The 19,735-nt window shown below is 38.6% G+C and overlaps 1 protein-coding gene across 1 annotated transcript in view; it reads left to right on the top strand.

The window, feature by feature from the left end:
• Window positions 1–916: 916 nt before the first annotated feature.
• The window catches only part of DYNC2H1 (dynein cytoplasmic 2 heavy chain 1), a 164,891-nt gene continuing 146,072 nt past the window's right edge, over window positions 917–19,735 (top strand). Inside the window, exons 1-20 of the mRNA XM_062615336.1 lie at window positions 917–1,402; window positions 3,242–3,412; window positions 4,424–4,556; window positions 4,885–5,003; window positions 5,564–5,708; window positions 6,447–6,679; window positions 6,923–7,057; window positions 7,152–7,265; window positions 8,161–8,272; window positions 8,438–8,562; window positions 9,145–9,320; window positions 10,633–10,828; window positions 11,588–11,683; window positions 13,486–13,638; window positions 13,748–13,846; window positions 14,811–14,950; window positions 15,036–15,264; window positions 15,724–15,851; window positions 17,075–17,190; window positions 18,944–19,071. Coding sequence (XP_062471320.1) covers window positions 1,202–1,402; window positions 3,242–3,412; window positions 4,424–4,556; window positions 4,885–5,003; window positions 5,564–5,708; window positions 6,447–6,679; window positions 6,923–7,057; window positions 7,152–7,265; window positions 8,161–8,272; window positions 8,438–8,562; window positions 9,145–9,320; window positions 10,633–10,828; window positions 11,588–11,683; window positions 13,486–13,638; window positions 13,748–13,846; window positions 14,811–14,950; window positions 15,036–15,264; window positions 15,724–15,851; window positions 17,075–17,190; window positions 18,944–19,071 — 2,949 coding nt within the window. The 5' untranslated portion in view covers window positions 917–1,201. The remainder of the gene's footprint in view (window positions 1,403–3,241; window positions 3,413–4,423; window positions 4,557–4,884; window positions 5,004–5,563; window positions 5,709–6,446; window positions 6,680–6,922; window positions 7,058–7,151; window positions 7,266–8,160; window positions 8,273–8,437; window positions 8,563–9,144; window positions 9,321–10,632; window positions 10,829–11,587; window positions 11,684–13,485; window positions 13,639–13,747; window positions 13,847–14,810; window positions 14,951–15,035; window positions 15,265–15,723; window positions 15,852–17,074; window positions 17,191–18,943; window positions 19,072–19,735) is intronic.

Below are 19,735 nucleotides of genomic sequence, written 5' to 3'. Positions count from 1 at the left end.
AGAGAAGCCCCTCCCGTCCTGCCCCGCTCCACTCCTCCCCGCAGGCGCTGGGCGCTGCCGCCCTGCCTTTCGCCGCACCGATCCCAGAAGCGGGTGTACGCCTGCGGTGGGAGCGAGGAACCGAGCGGTAACGACTGCTCAGGGAACAGCGAGCGACCCGGACACAGACAGCGCTGGGCAGGAAGTGACAGCGCCACCGGGACACGCCTCCGGGTGGGGGGAGCTGCCGTGAGGCACCGCCCTAGTGCCGGTCCCAGCGCGGGCTGCGGGGTCCCGCGGGGTCTGGCTGTGCTGGTTTATAGGTGCGCGGTCAGTCGGGCGGCCCGCCGCGAGTGGTGCAGGGGGGACCGCGAGCACGAAGAACGGGCGGGATTGTCACAGTAGAATAAAGCGGGGGAGACTGTGCCAGTCTGGCGGGAGCGGCCACCCGCGCCGTGCCGGACACACGGCTGGTGTCCGGGCTCACGAGCAGCACCCAGGGAGGGGAAGCTGAGCTTTTTTCACCGTGAAGCGGCTCCACGGGAGTGGCGGGGAGCGCACACGCGGGATCTCTGCACCCCCGCTGAGCAAAAGCAGGAGCGCTATCGCGAGTTGTTTATCGCGAGTCACGTTTATTCTACAGGGGCGGTGGGGTGGTGCTGCCGCCCGCCCGCGCGCCGCCGCCTGCTGCGGCACCCAGGGCTGCAGCGGGAGGGCCTCGCGGGCGGGACCTACGTGCCTTGCTCGCCCGGCCCGTGCCGGGCAGCCGTGCCTCTGTGACTTGGGGTTCCAAAGCAGCACAGGCCCGGGAATAGCTGGTTCGTTACCGGAAGCCGATCGGTAACGGGAGGGGGCCTATAAGGGAGCGTCTCCAGTGCACCAGTGCCCGTGGCACCCTGAAGAAGGACAGCCGCCGCGCGGGGTGGGGGTGCCCGTCGCTTTGGACGGCCCCGGGGAAGCCGACAGAGGGCGCCCGCCGCCAGGGCACGCTCCCTACCCGGCCTCCCGCGCGGCGCCTGGCCATTACCGAGCACGTCCTCTGCCGCCACCCGGGCCAAGCTCGCGAGCGCGCCAGGGCCGCCATTTTCAGTCACCATAGCAACGGGCCCTGGCAACGCGGGGACGCCGAGAGGCCGGGGCTAGAGCTAGGCCGCCGTTCTTCCGCCCGACCTCGTTCCGTGCAGTCCCGGGGTTTTTGGATCCACCCCGGCCTTGATCTGGCATGGCCGGGGAGGGAGACAAGAGGAAGCGCTTCATTTCAGCCACGGCTGCTAACTACTTCGGCCTGGATCCGGCGGTGGGTCCCGCTGCCCTGGCCGCCGAGCTCTATTCGCGCCCGGAGTTGAACAGCTTCCTCGACGACGGCAGCGAGTTTCTGCTCGTGGTGCAGCGCTCGGGCTCCCAGCTTACGGCCTCCAACACGGTACGGCGGGAGCGGCCGAGCATGTGGGCACCGGGCGACCCCGGAGTGGCCACCGCGTCCCAGTGCACGGCAGAGCTGCGAACCCGGGCCTAGCGCGGGTCCGGTGCTCAGAAATGGCTGATCTCTGGGTGGGGAGACATCTTCCTACTGTAGATATCTGTTCTGGTCTTTGTATCTGTTACATGAATTACTGTCCCAAGAGTTTGTGAAGACCATATGATCAGTTGTGGGATATATTTGCTGCGGGATTGTGCCCGTGCTGATTGCATAGTTCTGGTGTGCTGCCTATTGTCGCTGTGTGGATGTAGCGCAGCCTGGGAAATGCCATGTTGTCTTGCTGCAAATGCCGGCTGGAGTCTGATGTATGTATGGGTCGTTCCTTGGCGAGGGTGCACACAGGTGACTGGAAGAATTGCATTGCCAGTGTCCATGCAGGCATTGCGGTCCAGTGTGGCACATTGGCTTGTACTTGAGAAGTCCGAAGGTGTGTGTTTGTCCAAATAATATATTTTGCAGATTGATGTGTCCGGCTGTGAGCAAATCTGAGGTTCATTGTAAGAAATGACCTGCTGTGAGCGTGTGTGTGCAGCGAGCGACTTATCCCAGTTATACTGTGGGGGTGGGGTGTGGTGGTGAATGTCACCGTGCAATCAGGACTGGTGTGGCAACTACGTAGAGTGTACAGGCAAAGTGTGGATGGGTCTTGATGTGTGTCTCTGCTATGTGACAAGGAACGTGGTGTCTTACGTCAGCGACAGAGGTTTTTTTCTGCTCTGAAGACTAGCATAATGGGTCCGTAACATGTGAACTGCTGTGTGGACCACAAACATTCCTCCTTGTGTAATCCTGTGTAGTCTGTGAACTTGAGTGTGTGCTTTATTCGTGCATAATGAGCATTTATTTGTACCAGTTTTTGGGTTGTGCTGCTGAGCCACTGTCAGCAGCTGTGGAAGATCAAGCATGTATTGGGGCTATAATGTATACTCTGTGGCCTCAGTGAAATTATGCCTGTTGATATGCTAGACTTGGTAAGAAAGTACATTTTACTGTCCACTGTTTTTATTAGTCCTCTGTTTCTTTAAAGAGGAGAAAAAGTTCATAAATATTTAGTTACACAGAACTTGGAATTTCAGCAAGTGTATCTTTTTTATATTGTTTTATCAAATGTTTAATAATGTTCTCCTGTTTTATGAATTCTCAGTCAAAAATAGTTTCAATAATTGATTATATGGCAATTTTTGGAGCTTTACCCATAAGTTGGGCTGTGAAGGGAGTTAGAGGCACATTACAACTTACGATTTTACTGATGAAGGAGCATGTTTTTCTCTGTATCTTGAGAAATCAATGAATTGAAATAGAGTTATGTACTTACAAACTCAGGAGAACAGTACTAAATACTTAGAAAAATATTCACAAATTCATGTGGTGTAAAAATACAATTAAAAAAATAGACTTCGTGCTTAGTTTTACCTAGGCACAATGTGGAGTTTCTGGTTTGTCCCCAGAAAGTGCTAAGTGGAGTTTTCAAAATCAAAATGACATAAGTAATAATAATATGTAAATTATGGCATTTACAGATGTTTTATGATCAAAAAGGCATTATGTATTTGATGTTGTAATTCACGTTCCTATGAGCTCAGGAATGATTATAATAAAAATTATGAGTATAATAAAAATTTTACTTTTTGGTGCAAATTAGATACTACCAGAATGTTACCAGAGCCCATAGGAGTAATGTGGTATTTTTTTTCTTGATGTAAATCATTTGTGTAAGTTGTGTACATAATTTAGTATAATATGTGGTTTTCTAAACAAATCCTGTCTTCTTGATTATTACAGATTGAAGCTAATGATTCAAAGGAGAATGTGCTGGTGTTCTTTAAGCTGCGACCTGATGTAATCACAGAAGATAATCTTCACAGTAATATTCTTATATCATCTATGCTAGATTCACCAATTAGTACCCTTTATCAAGCTGTACGACAAGTTTTTGCACCAGTGTTACTGAAGGTGAGCAATATGCCAGTTTAAATGTCTTGTAGATTTGTATTGAAACAGTGAAATTTGAGAGGATGTTAACTATACTGAGATAAATATTTTAAGTTTTAGAATTAAAGAACATAAATAATGGATGATAGTTCTAGGTTATAGAAGGTGCTTCATGTCCTATCAGTAAGGATGAGAGGAGGACTGTGGTCATGCACATGCCTGACTAGAGATGTGGAATACACTGAAGCAGTGGTGGTTAATGGAGACAACAGCTCCAGTACCTCCTTTGCATCAGTAATTCTGGTCTTGTGTCCTTTTCTTGTTTTAGTTACTCTTATTCTATGAAATGCATAGGTCTGTATCATGCAATCCATGATTCTGTAATACATGGTATGATTCTCTCTGTAAGTGTGCTAGATTTTATACTGATTTGTACAGCTGCATTTTTTAAATTTTTTTTTTTTTTTTTTTTCCCGTATGTTCTGAGGCTTTTCCTTCTGTTCCATTAAGGAATATATTTCCTTTGTGTGTTTTTTATCAAAAATGATAACCATGGCTGTATTTCATCAGATGATCACACAGTTTCAGCATTTAAAATTTTTTATTTTGTTTATGTCACAGTATTAATAAAATAGTATGTCATAATATTAATAAAATAATTTTAGAAAAACACAAAAACTTTTAATATTTTATTTTAGCATTTTCCAGATTCTGCTGTAGAAGTAGATAACAAATTTATATAACTTAAGAGAATTCATTAATAAGGAATTTTGAACACATTTGCAGAGTGTCTTTATAAATTCAAGAACTCACTTTTGATTTTGTGATTTTTTTTTTTAATTATAGTATTATTTTGAATTTTTAAGTGAAAAGAATGAGGTGGTTTTCCTTGATTTGAAAAAGTAAACTGTTACGTTGTCCCATTGTGCTGGTTACTACTGTTAATCTGAATCAAGTTTGTTTTTAAGATTAATGGGAGTAAAATAGTGATTGTTCTATCACATGACAGAATTTTTGGAATTACCTTTGCAGGATGAGAGATGGAGTAAAGCATTTGATCCCAAACTCCAAAAACTTTTAACTGAGCTTGAAACTGGCTTGAGTACTGTTCTCAGAAGATCAGATCCTAATTACAGAGGATCAAAATTCAATGATGATGTACAAGGTTTGTTCTGCAGTTACGTCTTTTATAGTTAATGGTAAAATTTTAAATTAGGAATAAATAATTTATTTAGGGGTTGAATTTTCAGACTTCAATATCCCAGCACCTGCAGAGTGGGAAATATAAATGGTTGTAGTGTGTAGATTGGAATTAGTGATGATCAACTCTGGTCTCTTAGTCAAAACTTGATAATAAATCTAGTCAGAATAAGAAGTGGAAGGATAATTACATAACCATAGAGTAAAAATTTGCTTTAAGAGGTATGTTCTGACTGAAAACATTTAATAACCATTCATGTATTTCATATTTAAATATTTTACCTTATTTGCAGCTATACTTACACCAACAGATGAATTCCAGTACTGGATAGAATGTGCTCGTCATGGAAGTAAATGGTGTAGTAAAGAGAGAGCTTCTTATTTTAAGGACTTATTTGAGGACATTGCAAAAGTATGTTTTCTTTCTTGTGATCAGTCATATATTTGTAGACTCTTCTTATGAAATATGTGTCAGTGTATGTACATTCATTTCAAGTGTATGAAGATATAACAATTTGGTTATTTTTTTCTTAGACAAAATATTACTTTAAATGACATTCATGTAGTTTCTACTGACAGTGGTGCAAGGGAATGCCAGCTGTTAATTGGGAGCAGATTTGAGGATTGAATATTAAGAGCTGCTATAGAAATTTGAGTCTCCTACCGTTTGTGAAGTAGAAATTGGCTCATGAAGTTACAAAAAAGAAAACTGAAAATGCAGCAGATAATAATGTATGCCATGGTGCAATATTTTTGTCACCTGTAAAGTGCTTGCTTGAATAGGTTCAGTGTCAGTGCGTTCTTCACATGAATAAACTTACACAAAGGCTTGGTCTTTGAGAGGATTATGCCATATTCTGTTAAACAATAAACCCCAGGCAACTGTAGCAATTGCCAGCTTCAGAAAAGTGTAAATATTTCTACAGTACGAATTGCAAAGCAATCATATTAAGGAAATTTTTTTTTTCCTAGGATTATTTCAACCTGGATAGTCTCTCATTATTTGAAGTTGTGGATCTGGTGGAGACTACCAAGGGTACTCTTGATGGTGTGTGGAGGCAAACGGAACATGATCCTTATCCACAGCCACGCATGCATAATCTCCTGGATGTGATAGGTAAACCTATATGCAGTCTTTGTTAAATGAACAATTGAGAAAAAGTAAAATGAATCCTTGTGCAGAGACCTTCTTCCTCCTAAAGTCATCAATGGTAGCCTGCAGCAAAAAAGTGCTTTCTTCTTGTAATCATGACCATTAATGGTATTTGACTTATAGTTCAGTAATTCAGCTGGTTCTGGTAGATGCTTTCACAGGTGCTTGGGAAGATGACAGGTAATAACAAGATGGAGTTGGATATCTTTCAGCCTGTGGACTGGATTTTTCTTGCTTCTGTCTGACTCTTTGTCTTTCTCTCAGAGGAGGAAATTTGTTTACATAAACACCCATATGAAAGTTGATTTGGTCTGCCTGGAGGTGATTGCTTCTCTCTCTCTCAACAGCAGTCCCATTTTCTGGGACAGGCATAAGAGTCTGCCTGCTGCTGCCACATGTGTATGTGCATGAGGGAAGGATTGCTGGGGACAGCCAGCTACTGCCATTACTGCTGATAAAGACAGATGGTTGTGGGTGGATTCTAGAATCCAAATCTGTCAGCTTTTGATGTTGGACCCACCTCAGTTTAACATGGAGATGTTCGAGAGATTTGTTGAATCTGAAACAAAATAATCAGTTATTGACAGATTTGTGTGGTTTGAAATAAAGACATTATACATTTTTTTTTAATGGGATTGGGATATGATGAAGCATTTAAAGGAATTATAACAGATTGCTTTTGTCTACTTCTTTGTGTTCTAGGTGGCTCACTAGGTAGATATGTTCAGAAAAAATTAGCAGCTTTGAATTTGTGGAAGGATGCTTTCCACAGTGTTAAAGAAAATCTGAAGGCTGGCATCTTCATTTGTGAGCAGTGGGTGTCAGTTTGTGAGTACCTAACTGGACAACTGTGGCAATATTATACTCTACATCCATGGAAAAATGAGAAATATTTCCCTGAATCATTAGTCAAACTTGGCAAACGTCTTGATGAGGTATGGTTTATTTCATTAGACACAGAATTAAACAACAGTGTTTTAAGTTAAAAATGAATTAAAAAAACTTGTACAGCCTTTTCAGGGTCAGACAGCATTCAATAATCCATGTGTGACTGAGTCTTTCAAAAGTCTCTTGTAAAAAGGAAAGGGATGGGTTGTGCTACTGGTGCTTTTTTGCTTCTAAATGTAAGTTTTATATTAAAAAAATGTTGTGTATATATCTTTTTTTTTCCATTATAGGTGCTAACTGTTAGAACACTGCATGAAAAACTTGCATTCTTTTTGCCAGCTGGAGAACAAAATGCTTTGCGTCTTGCGCAAGTGTTTGAACCCTTTGCTGGCCTAAATCCTGTACACTATAATCCTTACACAGAGGTATGCTTAGTTTTAATTTGTTCACATTTTTTCTTTAGCTTTTTATGATGTGTATGGAGAGTCCTAAATTAACAGATGAATTAATTATCTCTAGCCATTATGGAAAGCAGCAGTCGCTCAGTATGAAAGAATTGTAGCACCAGCGGAACAAAAAATAGCAATCAAATTGAAGAAGGTTATTTCAGAAATTCAGGACAGCCCTCAACAGGTATGAGCATTTTTGTAGCCTGAACACTGTCTTAAAGATAGTTATTGAATTCTTAAGAGCAGCCCTGCAGAGAAGGACTTGGGGGGTTCTGCTCGCTGAGAAAATGAACATGAGCTGGCTTCAGTGTGCGCTTGCAGCCCAGAAAGCCAACCGTATCCTGGGCTGCATCAAAAGGAGTGTGACCAGCAGGTCGAAGGAGGTGATCCTGCCCATCTACTCTGCTCTTGTGAGACCTCACCTGGAGTATTGTGTGCATTTCTGGTGTCCTCAACATAAAAAGGACATGGAACTGTTGGAATAAGTCCAGAGGAGGGCCACGAGGATGATCAGGGGACTGGAGCACCTCCTGTATGAAGACAGGCTGAGGAAGTTGTGGCTGTTCAGCCTGGAGAAGCGAAGGCTGCGTGGAGACCTCATAGCAGCCTTCCAGTATCTGAAGGGGGCCTATAGGGATGCTGGGGAGGGACTCTTCATTGGTTACTGTAGTGATAGGACTAGGGGTAATGGGTTAAAACTTAAACAGGGGAAGTTTAGATTGGATATAAGGAGGAAATTCTTTCCTGTTAGTGTGGTGAGGCACTGGAGTGGGTTGCCCAGGGAGGTTGTGAATGCTCCATCCCTGACAGTGTTCAAGATCACATTGGATGAAGCCTTGGGTGGTATGGTTTAGTGTGAGGTGTGCCTGCCCACGGCAGGGGGGTTGGAACTAGATGATCTAAAGGTCCTTTCCAACCCTAACCATTCTATGATTCTATAAGTAGCCAGTTTAGAGGACAGGAATAAGTCCTTAGAGCCAAAGATAGTATTTATGGACGGCAATAATGAGTATTGTCAGAATATGTTATTTTTTTTTCTCAGGAGAAAGAAATAATTTCTTTTAAACTTCCTATTCCAGCTTCTTCAAACATTTCAGAAGCATAAGGAACTGATAAAGCATCCAAATATAAGCAAAGAATTGCATTTTGAGAGGGAAATATTGCTAGCAAGACTTCAAGATTATGTGAAAGGTAAAAATGTATTTAAAAGTATTTAATTGCCTTAGGGTTTTTTGAAAATACTGAAATTCTTTATTTACTTTCAGAATTATGTCAGTATCCCTAGTAAATACAATAATGATTTTAAGCTTGGTCTGTTAGGTTTCTGATCTAACATGAATGTTTTGCTTGTGTTAGACTGTCAAAGAGACTTTGAAATTCGATGCCATGGTGTTCCTGGTGACGTTTCTGGACCACTGTCAGGCAAAAACCTTTCTGAAGTTGTCAATAATATTGTATGGGTACAGCAACTGGTGCTGAAGGTAACAGATTCCATTACTGTTTAGACACAATATTATCACAGAATATAAAACATCATATTTTGAGATTTCTGTTGGTAATTCTCCCAGGAATTCTTCCCCTTGGTCTGCTGAAGATCTAGAGAGCAGTTCAGCTGATGTGTGTCAGTTGTGTGTCTACTTTAGGCAGCACTAAATTCCTTGATAGCTCTTAAATCTCCTCTGATTATATTGACTAGGGTTTTCATTAATTTGTTCACACATCTAGATGTGAAATCTCATTTGCGATACCTTTGAGTTTGGCATGGACCTTATAGGTACAGCAGAGGGCACATGGAAGATCTGTACCTTTATGGAAAATAACTAAAGACTGTGTGGCGTGCTCTGGGGTATCTTAATAGCACCTACAGTGGGCAATTTATTCAGAGACAGTTTACTGTAATAAGAATATGGACATCTGGGACACAATTCAGGATTCCCTTTTTTTTTCTTCTAATAGCTTTTTAATGTCATTTGGATGTTTTGTAATACTGATTTATTGTAGTGACTTTTCTTCTCTTTGAACACTCGGAAGTTAAACTTCTTTGCATTGTGATTGTGTTTAAGGTGGATGACACTATCAAGCTGGCAGAGGTTCTTCTGTCTGACTTACCTGGATTTCAAACTTTTCATCAAAGTGCAGATTCTTTTCAGGAGCAGTTAAAAGTATATGAACAAGAACAATTTGATGATTGGTCTAGGAACATCCAGTCAGAATTATCAAATCCCAAGTCAGGACTTTGGTAAATACATTTTCATTTAAATACTGTTTATGCTGAAATCTGTGGTGTGGTGTAATTCAATAGAACTTGATGGAGGGAATAAAAAAAAATAAATTACAGAATTGATAATGAGTGGAAAACCAAAAAGGAAGAGTTTATTATCATTTCATTATCTTGCCAGGCTTTTAAGGTGAAGTATACACGACAGTGTTTATAACTAATCTTGCAGCATCTGTTAACACCTGGAATGAAAAACATACTTGGTTTGCTTATTGTTACTACTTATCATCCATTGCAAATCATACAGTGATGATGTCTAGAAACCAGATAACTGTGCATATACTCTCTATAAGCATATAGAGTAACAGATTGATTGTTATTGACAAGAAATTCTGCAACCTAAATAGAGCAGGTAAAAGAAGGGTAAGAAAGAAATTTAACCAAATATATCTTAACAATTTTTTTAATTGCTTTGCCACATAGCTTCTGTCTGCATCCTTGAGTGTTGCAAATTTTCTTTGAAAAAAGTGTCAAGTTTCAGAAGATACAGATGATATGTACATGTAAACTTATACTTTATGAAAAAGCACTCAAATACAACAAGTAAATTCAGCACTCCAGTATATACCAGCCATCTAATTTACTAATACCATATATATTTGATATTGAGAGATTTTAAAAGATATGAAGAAGTTCTTGAAAAGAAAAGGGGTAGCTCACTGCAAAGGGGAATGCAGTGGATATAGAAAGTAGAAAAAGGTGAGTGAAAAAAGTAAAAATATGAGTAAATCTGAAGTTGTCATGAAAGAAGCCTGGAAGGATGGTGGCAGAAGCATTCCTACCATAGAAACAGAAAAAGGGGGGCAGTAAAATCTAAATATAGGGTGATATTAGCATCTAATTGTGTATACCAAAGCATTCCACCAATCCAAGTCCTGGTTGCTAGATTGAATCCCTTAGAGAATTTCTTAGCAGTGCTGAAGGCTGAGGCCTGTAAAGTGCCTGCTTGAGGGAGCACAATCAATTGATCCAGTGTATTTGAGAAATACTGTCTAGCTGCAAGATATGTGTTAACTGTTGTAATAAGCCAGGAAAACATTGTGAGCAAAACCAGTAGGCATTGTTCATTTCTTCTTGTCTTTACTGGCTTTTGATTAAGAGAAAAGTTATTGGAATAATTTATGAGTTAATTAAAATGTTAATAACCATAGAAAAACGTAATAGAATGACATCAAGCTTTTTAGAATGTTTAATGTATTATTATAAAATCCACCAAAGAAAGGATCAATATCAAAATATAGTCAATAATGCATTTAATTTGATTTTTGTTTAGCATCCAAGCTAATAGTCCTGTAATGGAGTTGGATCATGTTTTTGGAACGTTAAACATACTTTATTCAGATCGTTTGGTGACTCTCCTAAGAGAAGTACGTCAACTGTCAGCACTTGGTTTTGCTATACCAGCTAAAATACAGCATACTGCAAACACTGCACAAAAGTTTTGTAAGCAAGCGGTCATCCTCAAACAGGTATAAGATTAAATGCCATAATAACTTTGTGTTCTGACTTCCAGCTTTAGTAGCAGAACTTCTTCAGGCTATTACCTTTCCTGATTGTGTGACCAAGCTTTTTGTTATGTTGTCTGTATGAAAACGATATGTTCCTTGAAGAAATTACCTAAGCCGTTAAAAGAAAACTAAAAAAAAAGAAATACTTTGCAATTTCAGAATGGGTTTTTTGAAACAAAATGAATTATGGTATTAAAGCAATGTCAAGTTAGTGTATGAATATACAAAAATAAGACTACTAATTAATTGCCCTCCTAGTTTTAGTCTTAGTTTCTGATTATTATAACTGAAGGAAAATGTCATAACATTGACTAAATTGAGTTGTGGGGTATCACTCTTACTTCAGCTGCCAATCTGGAAGTAAATAGATCTCTTTTAGGTCTTGTGTCATATCCTGGCGGATGTCATGGGTACTTGAAGGTCCCTAAAATTGTGCTAGATGCTTACATGTGCATAAAATATCGGAACTGTTCCACTTAAATCAGAGCCTGAAACACTTTCACTTAAGGTGTAGCCTAATCACCTCTGACATGTATGCTGTTAGAATTCATCACTAGAAGATTAGTATTAGCATTGCATGTGTACTTTATTTCTGCAAACTAGAATAGTTATTTCTTAATGGTGTTCATTGGGCAATACTTTTGGAAATATCCTGCATTACATTTACTGCTATATATTATTCTTGCCTGTTCTTGTAAATTTCATCTCTCAATTTTACAGGTGGCACATTTTTATAACTCTATTGATCAACAGATGATTGAGAGTCAGAAGCCAATGATGTTACAGTCTGCTCTAGCATTTGAACAGATAATTAAGGTGAAAGACTTCCCCTCTCTTTGTATTTTTAATTTGTGATATCTGTGCATATTCTACGCTGCTTTTTCTATGTTTATTGCTGGGCTTTAACTGCAACCTTTCTATATGAGTAACACTATATTTAATTAACATTTATTGAAATCAGTGGGCCTTTTTTTTAATACTATCATTTAAATAACTGCTTACTCCTTTGTACTTTGGATATTAGTATCATGTGGTCTCTCAGGAATTATTTCTAGTGTTTGAATTTATACATGAACCACAGCGTGGTCAATCCCTTAATAGTTGGGAATGTTACTTCTAACAGTTCTAAATAATGTTGTTTTGGCCTATTTTAGTAAAAATGGCATATACTTTATTCTGGAGATAAATAAGTATTAAGCAATGGTTTCACTGTTTGACTGCTATTAAATCTTTGTGGGTTTTGCAATTCTCTTGAATGCTTCTAATGCACGTTTTGGGCAGGTTGAAAGTGGATAGTTTCCGGTTCATATTAAGAGCAAAGAATCTATAGTGTGCAGTTTGTTACAGTGAGTTTGTGGCCAGGCATAACATAATTGCTCTGAGATGAAAGTTTGGGTGGTTTTTTTTTGTAATTCGTAGGAATTCACAAAACATAAAGAAGTTTTAGATTCTTCTAAGAAATTTGGAGGAAATTACTTATTTTCTTTTTTTTTTTTTCTTTGAAGGGACCCTGAACTTAAAATTACACTACAATCTATAGGATTTTTAACACTATATCTCTATTTTATGTCTAGAGAAACATGTTGATTATTATGAAATTAATTTGACTGCTGTGATATGTTTGAAGCACTCCACCCTCTTCCAACTCTCGTACGATATGAGGATGGTGGGAGTATGATAACATGCCTATAAACTCTGTATTGGGCCAGAGAAGAACATCTCCAGAGCAAGCATTACAGAAATGATTAGAAACTTGCTCTTGAGAACCTTTTTGCAAGGCAGAGTATAAGAGTGGGGCTGAAAACAGAAGGGATATTTGTGCTTGGAATTAGTTCACACAAAATGTTGGAGAGTCAGACCAAACTGTAGGTTTACAGTGTCCTGGAAAAAGTTGCCAAACTTTCTCTTAAATTTCCCCTGGGCTTGGTGCAGATTATGCCACAAATTATAGTGTACAGACTTTAAAATGCTGCAGAACTGTTCAAAGCCACAACATACTCTCCTATTTGACATGATTTCTGTCCTACATCTTTTAGGGATAAGTCCAGCTGTGAAACTTCAGATGCTTTTGTGTTCTGATTTTCTACTGTAAACTCAGCAAAATGCATAAACCCCCCAGAATCCTGATAGAAAGCCCAGAGTAATGGAACTCCCTAAAGCTGCTTATTCCACTGACTAGTGGAATTTTTCAGTGTAATTAAAAAAATTATTTTGTGATAAACAGGTGAAGTAGGATACCAATTATGAGTGACGCATTTTGGTTTTTGGTCTGTGTAGAACAAAGAGGAAGTAAGGAGTTTAAGGTGTCTTCTTATTTTAAGAAGGTTGTTTTTTGTGTGTGGGACAGGACTCTCAACATCAGTGAATTTATTTCAAGCTCTGTTAAAAGTCTGGCATTTAAATCCTTCTCCAGTCTGTTGATGTAGCTGTAATGATATGTCCATGTGTCTGTGATTTGCCAGATTATTATGTCTCTAGTGCAGTCGTGAGAGGGAAGTCCTTCATTTTTTACTAGGAGTAAAACCATGTTTCTCATATAACCACTTTCTGTATGCTGACTGTTAGACTGTTAGACTGTGTTTGCCATTAAATCTGACAAAGTTTGTATGTTTTTCAAGCATTCCAAATCTGGTCCTGGAGGGAAAACTCAAATAACATGGGATAATCCGAGAGAGCTGGAAGCTTATATCCAAAAACTGCAAGCTGCTGCTGAACGGCTTTCCACTGAAAATAGAAAACTAAGAAAGTGGCACACAAACTTTATTGAAAAGGTATATTTTCCAGGTGAAATTGAAATCACATCTCTTATAGCTTACTTTACCCTTTCTTCATTTGTGTGGTGGTGAATATCTTTATTATTTTTTCAAATTCTTTTAACAGGTTATATCACTCATGAATATTGATCTACTTCGGCAGCAGCAGCGTTGGAAGGATGGTGTCCAGGAGCTCAGAACTGGTTTTGCCAGCCTGGAGTCACAGGCACGGTTTCAGTATCGTATTGCAAACTGTTAACATTTGATTTTTCAACAATAATTAAGATTTAAGACTCAAACATGGTATGCCTGAATTAATTTTGATTCAGGAGTTACTAACTAGCTCAGAAAAACTGACTGTATACTAGTTGTTGCCAGATGTGAGGTAAAATCTCAGATGAGAAAGATGAAGATTATGGTTTTTATGTCATGCTACCAACTGGAGAAGAACAAAACTTGGTCATATCACGTGTTAAATGAAAAAATAGGAAAACCTTAAGTTATGTAAATCAGTTGTGTCTGAGACATTCATACAAGGACAAATAAAGAAATTGGTGTGGATGTGTGTTCTATCCTCAGGCAGAATAGAGCAAGTATATCAAATTTAGAATTAAAATTCATTTCTGTCTGAAACCATAAAAAAGCCACATTTTTATTTGTTCACTTATCAACTGTCAACTTTTAGAATAGAATTATAGAATTGTTTAGGTTTGGAGAGTCCCTTAACGTCATTGGGTAAGATGATTAAGATTTTGATTAAAAATACCACTTATCAAAGTAACTAGATGTTATTACTATTCTTTGGTAGATGTGGTGTTCTTAGCCTTTCCAATGCAAACCCAGATTATTTAAGTTAGTATTTGCCAGACAAATAAATGCAGTATTTTTTTAAAAAGTTTTTTCAATTTTTTTCAGGGTAATATGATAATAAATAAATACATTGATTCAGCTTTTGTTTTGTAATATTTAAAACTAAACCATATGACTAAGAGCGTCATCCAGATGCTCATTGGACTCTTGACAGGCTTGATGCCGTGACCACTTCCCTTGGGAGCCTGTTCCAGTGGTCTCATACTTCTTTGAATTTTACTAAGATCTTGGTCTTCGGGCATTGTACTGTGCTCCGTTTCAGCTTATAATTATGGCTTGAGGAAGAAACTAAAGTAAAAATAAACACTGTTGAATTTTAGGGTTTCAGATCATCTGACATGAAGGCTTGGAGACAGCATTGGAATCATCAACTTTATAAAGCTCTGGAGCCTCAGTATCAAATGGGCTTAGAAGCACTCAATGAGAATTTACCAGAAATAAATATTGATCTGACATTCAAGTAAGATATTTTCTCTTTGTATTTTGTAAAGTATTCTACCTTAGATTACATTTAAATGCTAGTTGTTTTATGATTTATTTTTTAGGCAAGGCCAGTTGCAATTCAGACCTCCTTTTGAAGAAGTACGAGCTAGATATTATAGAGAAATGAAGAGATTCATCTCCATTCCAAATCAGTTTAGGGGAGTAAGTGAAGCAGAAGAAGAGTCCATATTCACTGTTATGACTGAAAGAAATGTAAGTGGATTTCTGACTGCTTTCAGTAAAGCAGACGATTTGTTCAGAAGGCTGACAGACGCTACTAATCAATTCAAGGTATTTTCAATATTTTAAGCTGTGCTTTTTTTTTTTTTATTTCTATAATTTTAGGTTTCAGATATTCTAGAAGTAACTGAGCAATGACATTTGTGCATTGTTGTCCTTTTCTCTGAGGCATATAAACAAGAGCTTAGTAAGTCCATCCATGTTAAGCCAACCACTTAAGCACATACCTAACTCAAAGCATATGCACAGTTCCCATTGAAACCTAAATATTAAAGCTGTCTTTTTACTCTTGTTCAAAGTCTATTTTGGTTATCCTTAGATGTGTGAATACGTCAAACCATTTTGTACTTCCTCGTATTTGCACTGAGAATCTGTAGGTAATTGAAGGAGCACAGACATTAAAGATAATGTAGCATAGAAACATTATTAAAGTGTTGTAATACTATTGAGAAACAAGTTTTTAGTCTGGAAAATATTTCTTTTCCATACATGAAAAATAACATTGAAAAGGAATGGATCGTAATTGGTCAAGTAGATCTGGAAACTTTGGTGAGGACACATCTTTCTAGCAAACAGGACTGGGAAAAAAACTTCAAAGCATTGAAAGTGAGAGGGAAGGAAGCAGAACGACTTCCAAGGTATAGTACAACTCTATTCTTTTGTTTGAATAGTGTATTCTGTCAGATAAAGGTAATAGTAAAATAGATATTTTTCTCTTTTTACAGAGAATTTGAAGTGTTTTTAAAATGCTTAGATTTTTGTTTTTTCAGTTTTATTTTGAGACACTTATCCCCTTTTATCTGTGCAGCCTGTTCTGAAAACTTTTAATGTCTTCGTTTGATATGATGGGAAATCCCCTAAAAATTCAGGGCTGATTCTGAAATATGACAGAACATGGTGATATTATAACAGTTCTTTTAGTTAAGTCGTATGCATGTGAAGTACATGTGGCAGTTAGGAACAGAGTTAGTAAATATTTATACATTAAATAATTCCTGTACTGAACCACTTGATTATCTCTTACAAGTTATAGTTTAAGATATGCTAGTGTAGGCTTTTATTCTTACATATATTCATGTGGAATGTAGTGTTTTGCATGGTTACAATTCTCAAATGAAACTGCTAGGAATAAAAACTAAAAAAATGAAAGAGAAAATGAAAAAGTGAAAGGAAAAAATGATGACATTTCCTGCAGGAGAATGGGCTGGTAGAACTTGTTGGCTAAGTGATAAGGACAGGCTGGGGTGAATAGAAAAGAAATTGGCTATGTGTCTTATAGTCAGAAACAACATGTGGCAATGAAGTGCCATGAGTTGAAAATAATTGGTGTTGATGGAGGATGCACGGGAAGGTACCAAATAATGGAGCCCTTTTTCTTAGTGTTCTTTAGATGTCTGCTTAAGGTCACTTGAGATAGACACGGAGGGTTGAAGTGACTCACTATGGCTTTTCTTGTGTTCTTAGGACTGTTGAAGCCTGAGTTAGTAAATTCTCATGGAAATTAGAGATTTAAAGACAGGACTGTACAGACAAAATATTTTTCTTTTTGAGCTTAGAAGTAGTCCTTTTGAATTTACTGACTTTGGTTATGTAAAATCAAGTAATTTTCTGCTTGGAGGAACAGAACACTAGACCTCAGTCCCCATAAAACTACATGAATATGCATAATGTTCATACTACAATGAGTAATTTTCCCAATAAGCTATGTCTTTTATTTGTAGAATTATGAGGACATTCTTTTCTTACTAGGCTACAAAATCATGATGAACTATAGATATGCATAGATCTTAGAAAAATTGATGTGTAAGTATACTACTAATACTGCTGAATATTGGCAATTTTTCTATCTTTTGTCTTGAAGCACCATCAAGATAGATTGTTTAACTGTTAATTGCAACCCTGTGAAAACTGTAATTGATGATTTCATCCAGAAGTTGTATGATATTCTTGTCATTTCTTTGAGAAAATCTATTCAAGGTAAATAACTTATATGAGTAGCATTTTTTGTTTCTTTTCTACTTGGGGACATTTGTGTTAATGTAAATACTTTTTTTAAGAAATATTTTACTAACAGGCACAGTGGGCTGCATGAATCACAGTGCAGATAAATTAATCTGTTACTAATTTTTCACTGCAGGCCCAATCTAGGACCTTTTGATGTCCATGTGCATCTTGCCCATTCATGTGTTGTGGCCACATCTGTTCTGAATGTAAAATGATACATATGAACATTATTTAGCTTGTTTCTTTTTCTGAAGGAAAATTCTTTTGTCATTTCAGGGAGAAAGGTTTATTTGATGTTTGAGGGAGGAAAACCTCTTAGGCATTTGAGGATAATTGAAAGAGGCATCATGAAATGTGATTAAAAATGTTTTTAGATTTTTCTTTCACAAATTGAAATACTTCATGAAGAGTATTAAATAATCAAGACTTAACTCCATACAGTTACTTGTTACTTAGATTGTCAAAATGCAGAGTGATACAGTGCAAAACATTTCCTTATTTTCTGGGGGGTCTATCTATATCTGGAACAGGTAGACAAAATGTAGTGAGGTTTAGATGATGAGAAATACCAGTGCTTTTGGATTTAAATGTAACAATCAGGAAATACAGAATGCGTTGTGCAGGAAGTGAATTATTTCCATAGCCTGAAAGATTGTTTCCTGGAATATGTATTATTCTCTGGAATTGTACAGATCATTTCTCATTACTTAAGAGTTTTACCTTGGTAGGAAAATAAAACATTGTAGCTTAATCAGGCTTTCATTTTTGAATCTTTGTAATATTTAAAGCTAGGTGGCTTTAGTTAATTTCTTTAAAACAGAACAAAAAGACTCAAACCCCCAAAGCAATTTTAAGATCTGTTTTTTTTCCTTTTACCCAAAAAGACCTATACAGATGTAGAAAGTGTATAAATCATAGAATCATAGAATAGTTAGGGTTGGAAAGGATCTTAAGATCATCTAGTTCCAACCCCCCGCCATGGGCAGGGACACCTCACACTCAACCATCTCACCCAAGGCTTTGTCCAGCCTGGTCTTGAACACTGCCAGGGATGGAGCATTCACAGCTTCCCTGAGCAACCCATTCCAGTGCCTCCCCACCCTTACAGTAAGGAACTTCCTCCTTATATCCAATCTAAACTTCCCCTGTTTAAGTTTGAGCCCATTACCCCTTGTCCTGTTTCTACAGTCTCTAATGAAGAGTTCCTCCCCAGCATTCCTATAGGCTCCCTTCAGATACTGGAAGGCTGCACTGGGGTCCCCACACATCTTCGTATCTCCAGGCTGAACAGCCCCAACTTTCTCAGCCTGTCTTCATACAGGAGGTGCTTCGGTCCCCTGATCATCCTCGTGGCCTCCTCTGGACTTGTTCCTACAGTTCCATGTCCTTTTTATGTTGAGGATACCAGAACTGCACGCAATACTCCAAGTGGCGTCTCATGAGAGCAGAGTAGAGGGGCAGGATGTCTTACGTATTTATGTTTAATTCTCAGAAGGGATCCACACCGAACGCAGTGGATTACATTTAGAAAGCTATCTGTAAACACAAACATTCAGGTTTTATAGAAGCAGTAAATAAGATTGGGGTCTGCAATTTGTTAAGCAGGTAGATTGCATACATTATCATATCTTATAACAATGTTTTATCACAGTACATTGGTCTGACTTGGATATTTGTTACTACAGATATTTTCTCTGTGATAACTTTGTTTTCCACCTTTATATAGCTCACCTATGTGATGTTTCTTCCTTTCTCAATGGTGCCATGGAAACTTTAGTGATTAGGCCCCAAACTGTAGAGGAAATAGCAGAAGACAATTTAAAATATTTAAGCCTACATGAACGAAAAGAAGGGGTAAGATACTGTTTTATCATATCCAGAACAACAGCTATCAAAAAAATGTAATTGCTTTCTAGTATGGAAGCTTATATTTAATGTAACTAGTTTAGAACATTCAATGGCCATATAAGGTCAGGGCAGTGGTTCGTATAGCACAGTATTGTCTCTTGAGGGACCGTATTTATCCAGGAAAGGATTCAGTTCTAAATGAACGCATCTAAGTTTAGTTGTATGTGCAGGTGTCTGAATTGTGTGTGCTGTTAACAGAATCACTGGGGATGGGGGGTGGAATGTGAAACAAAGAAAGGCCTTGATGCTATGCAAATGCTGTTCAGCAACAGGTGAAATGTTAGTGTATGGTCAGTATTGTTTTCATCACTGATCTAAAACATAACACCATATGCGCTGCTGTGAAGAAAATGAACTCCATTTGTCATGGCTTAACCCCAGCCGGCAAGAAAACACCACGCAGCTGCTCACTCACTCCCCCCACATCGGGGTGAGGAAGAGAACCAGACAAGTAAAAGTGAGAAAACACTTGGGTTGAGATAAAGATAGTTTAATGGGTAAAGCAAAAGAAGTGTAGCAAAGCAAAACTAGGAATTAATTCACCACTTCACATCAGCAGGCAGGTGTTCAGCCATCTCTGGCAAAGCAGGGCTCCATCATGTGTAGTGGC

This window comes from Pezoporus occidentalis, unplaced genomic scaffold (assembly GCF_034315485.1).
Source record: "Pezoporus occidentalis ecotype Australia unplaced genomic scaffold, CSIRO_AGI_Poc_V1 ctg18, whole genome shotgun sequence".
Lineage (NCBI taxonomy): Eukaryota > Metazoa > Chordata > Aves > Psittaciformes > Psittacidae > Pezoporus > Pezoporus occidentalis.
Note: the sequence above shows the minus strand (reverse complement) of the source record. Positions and strands in the feature narration are given on the sequence as shown.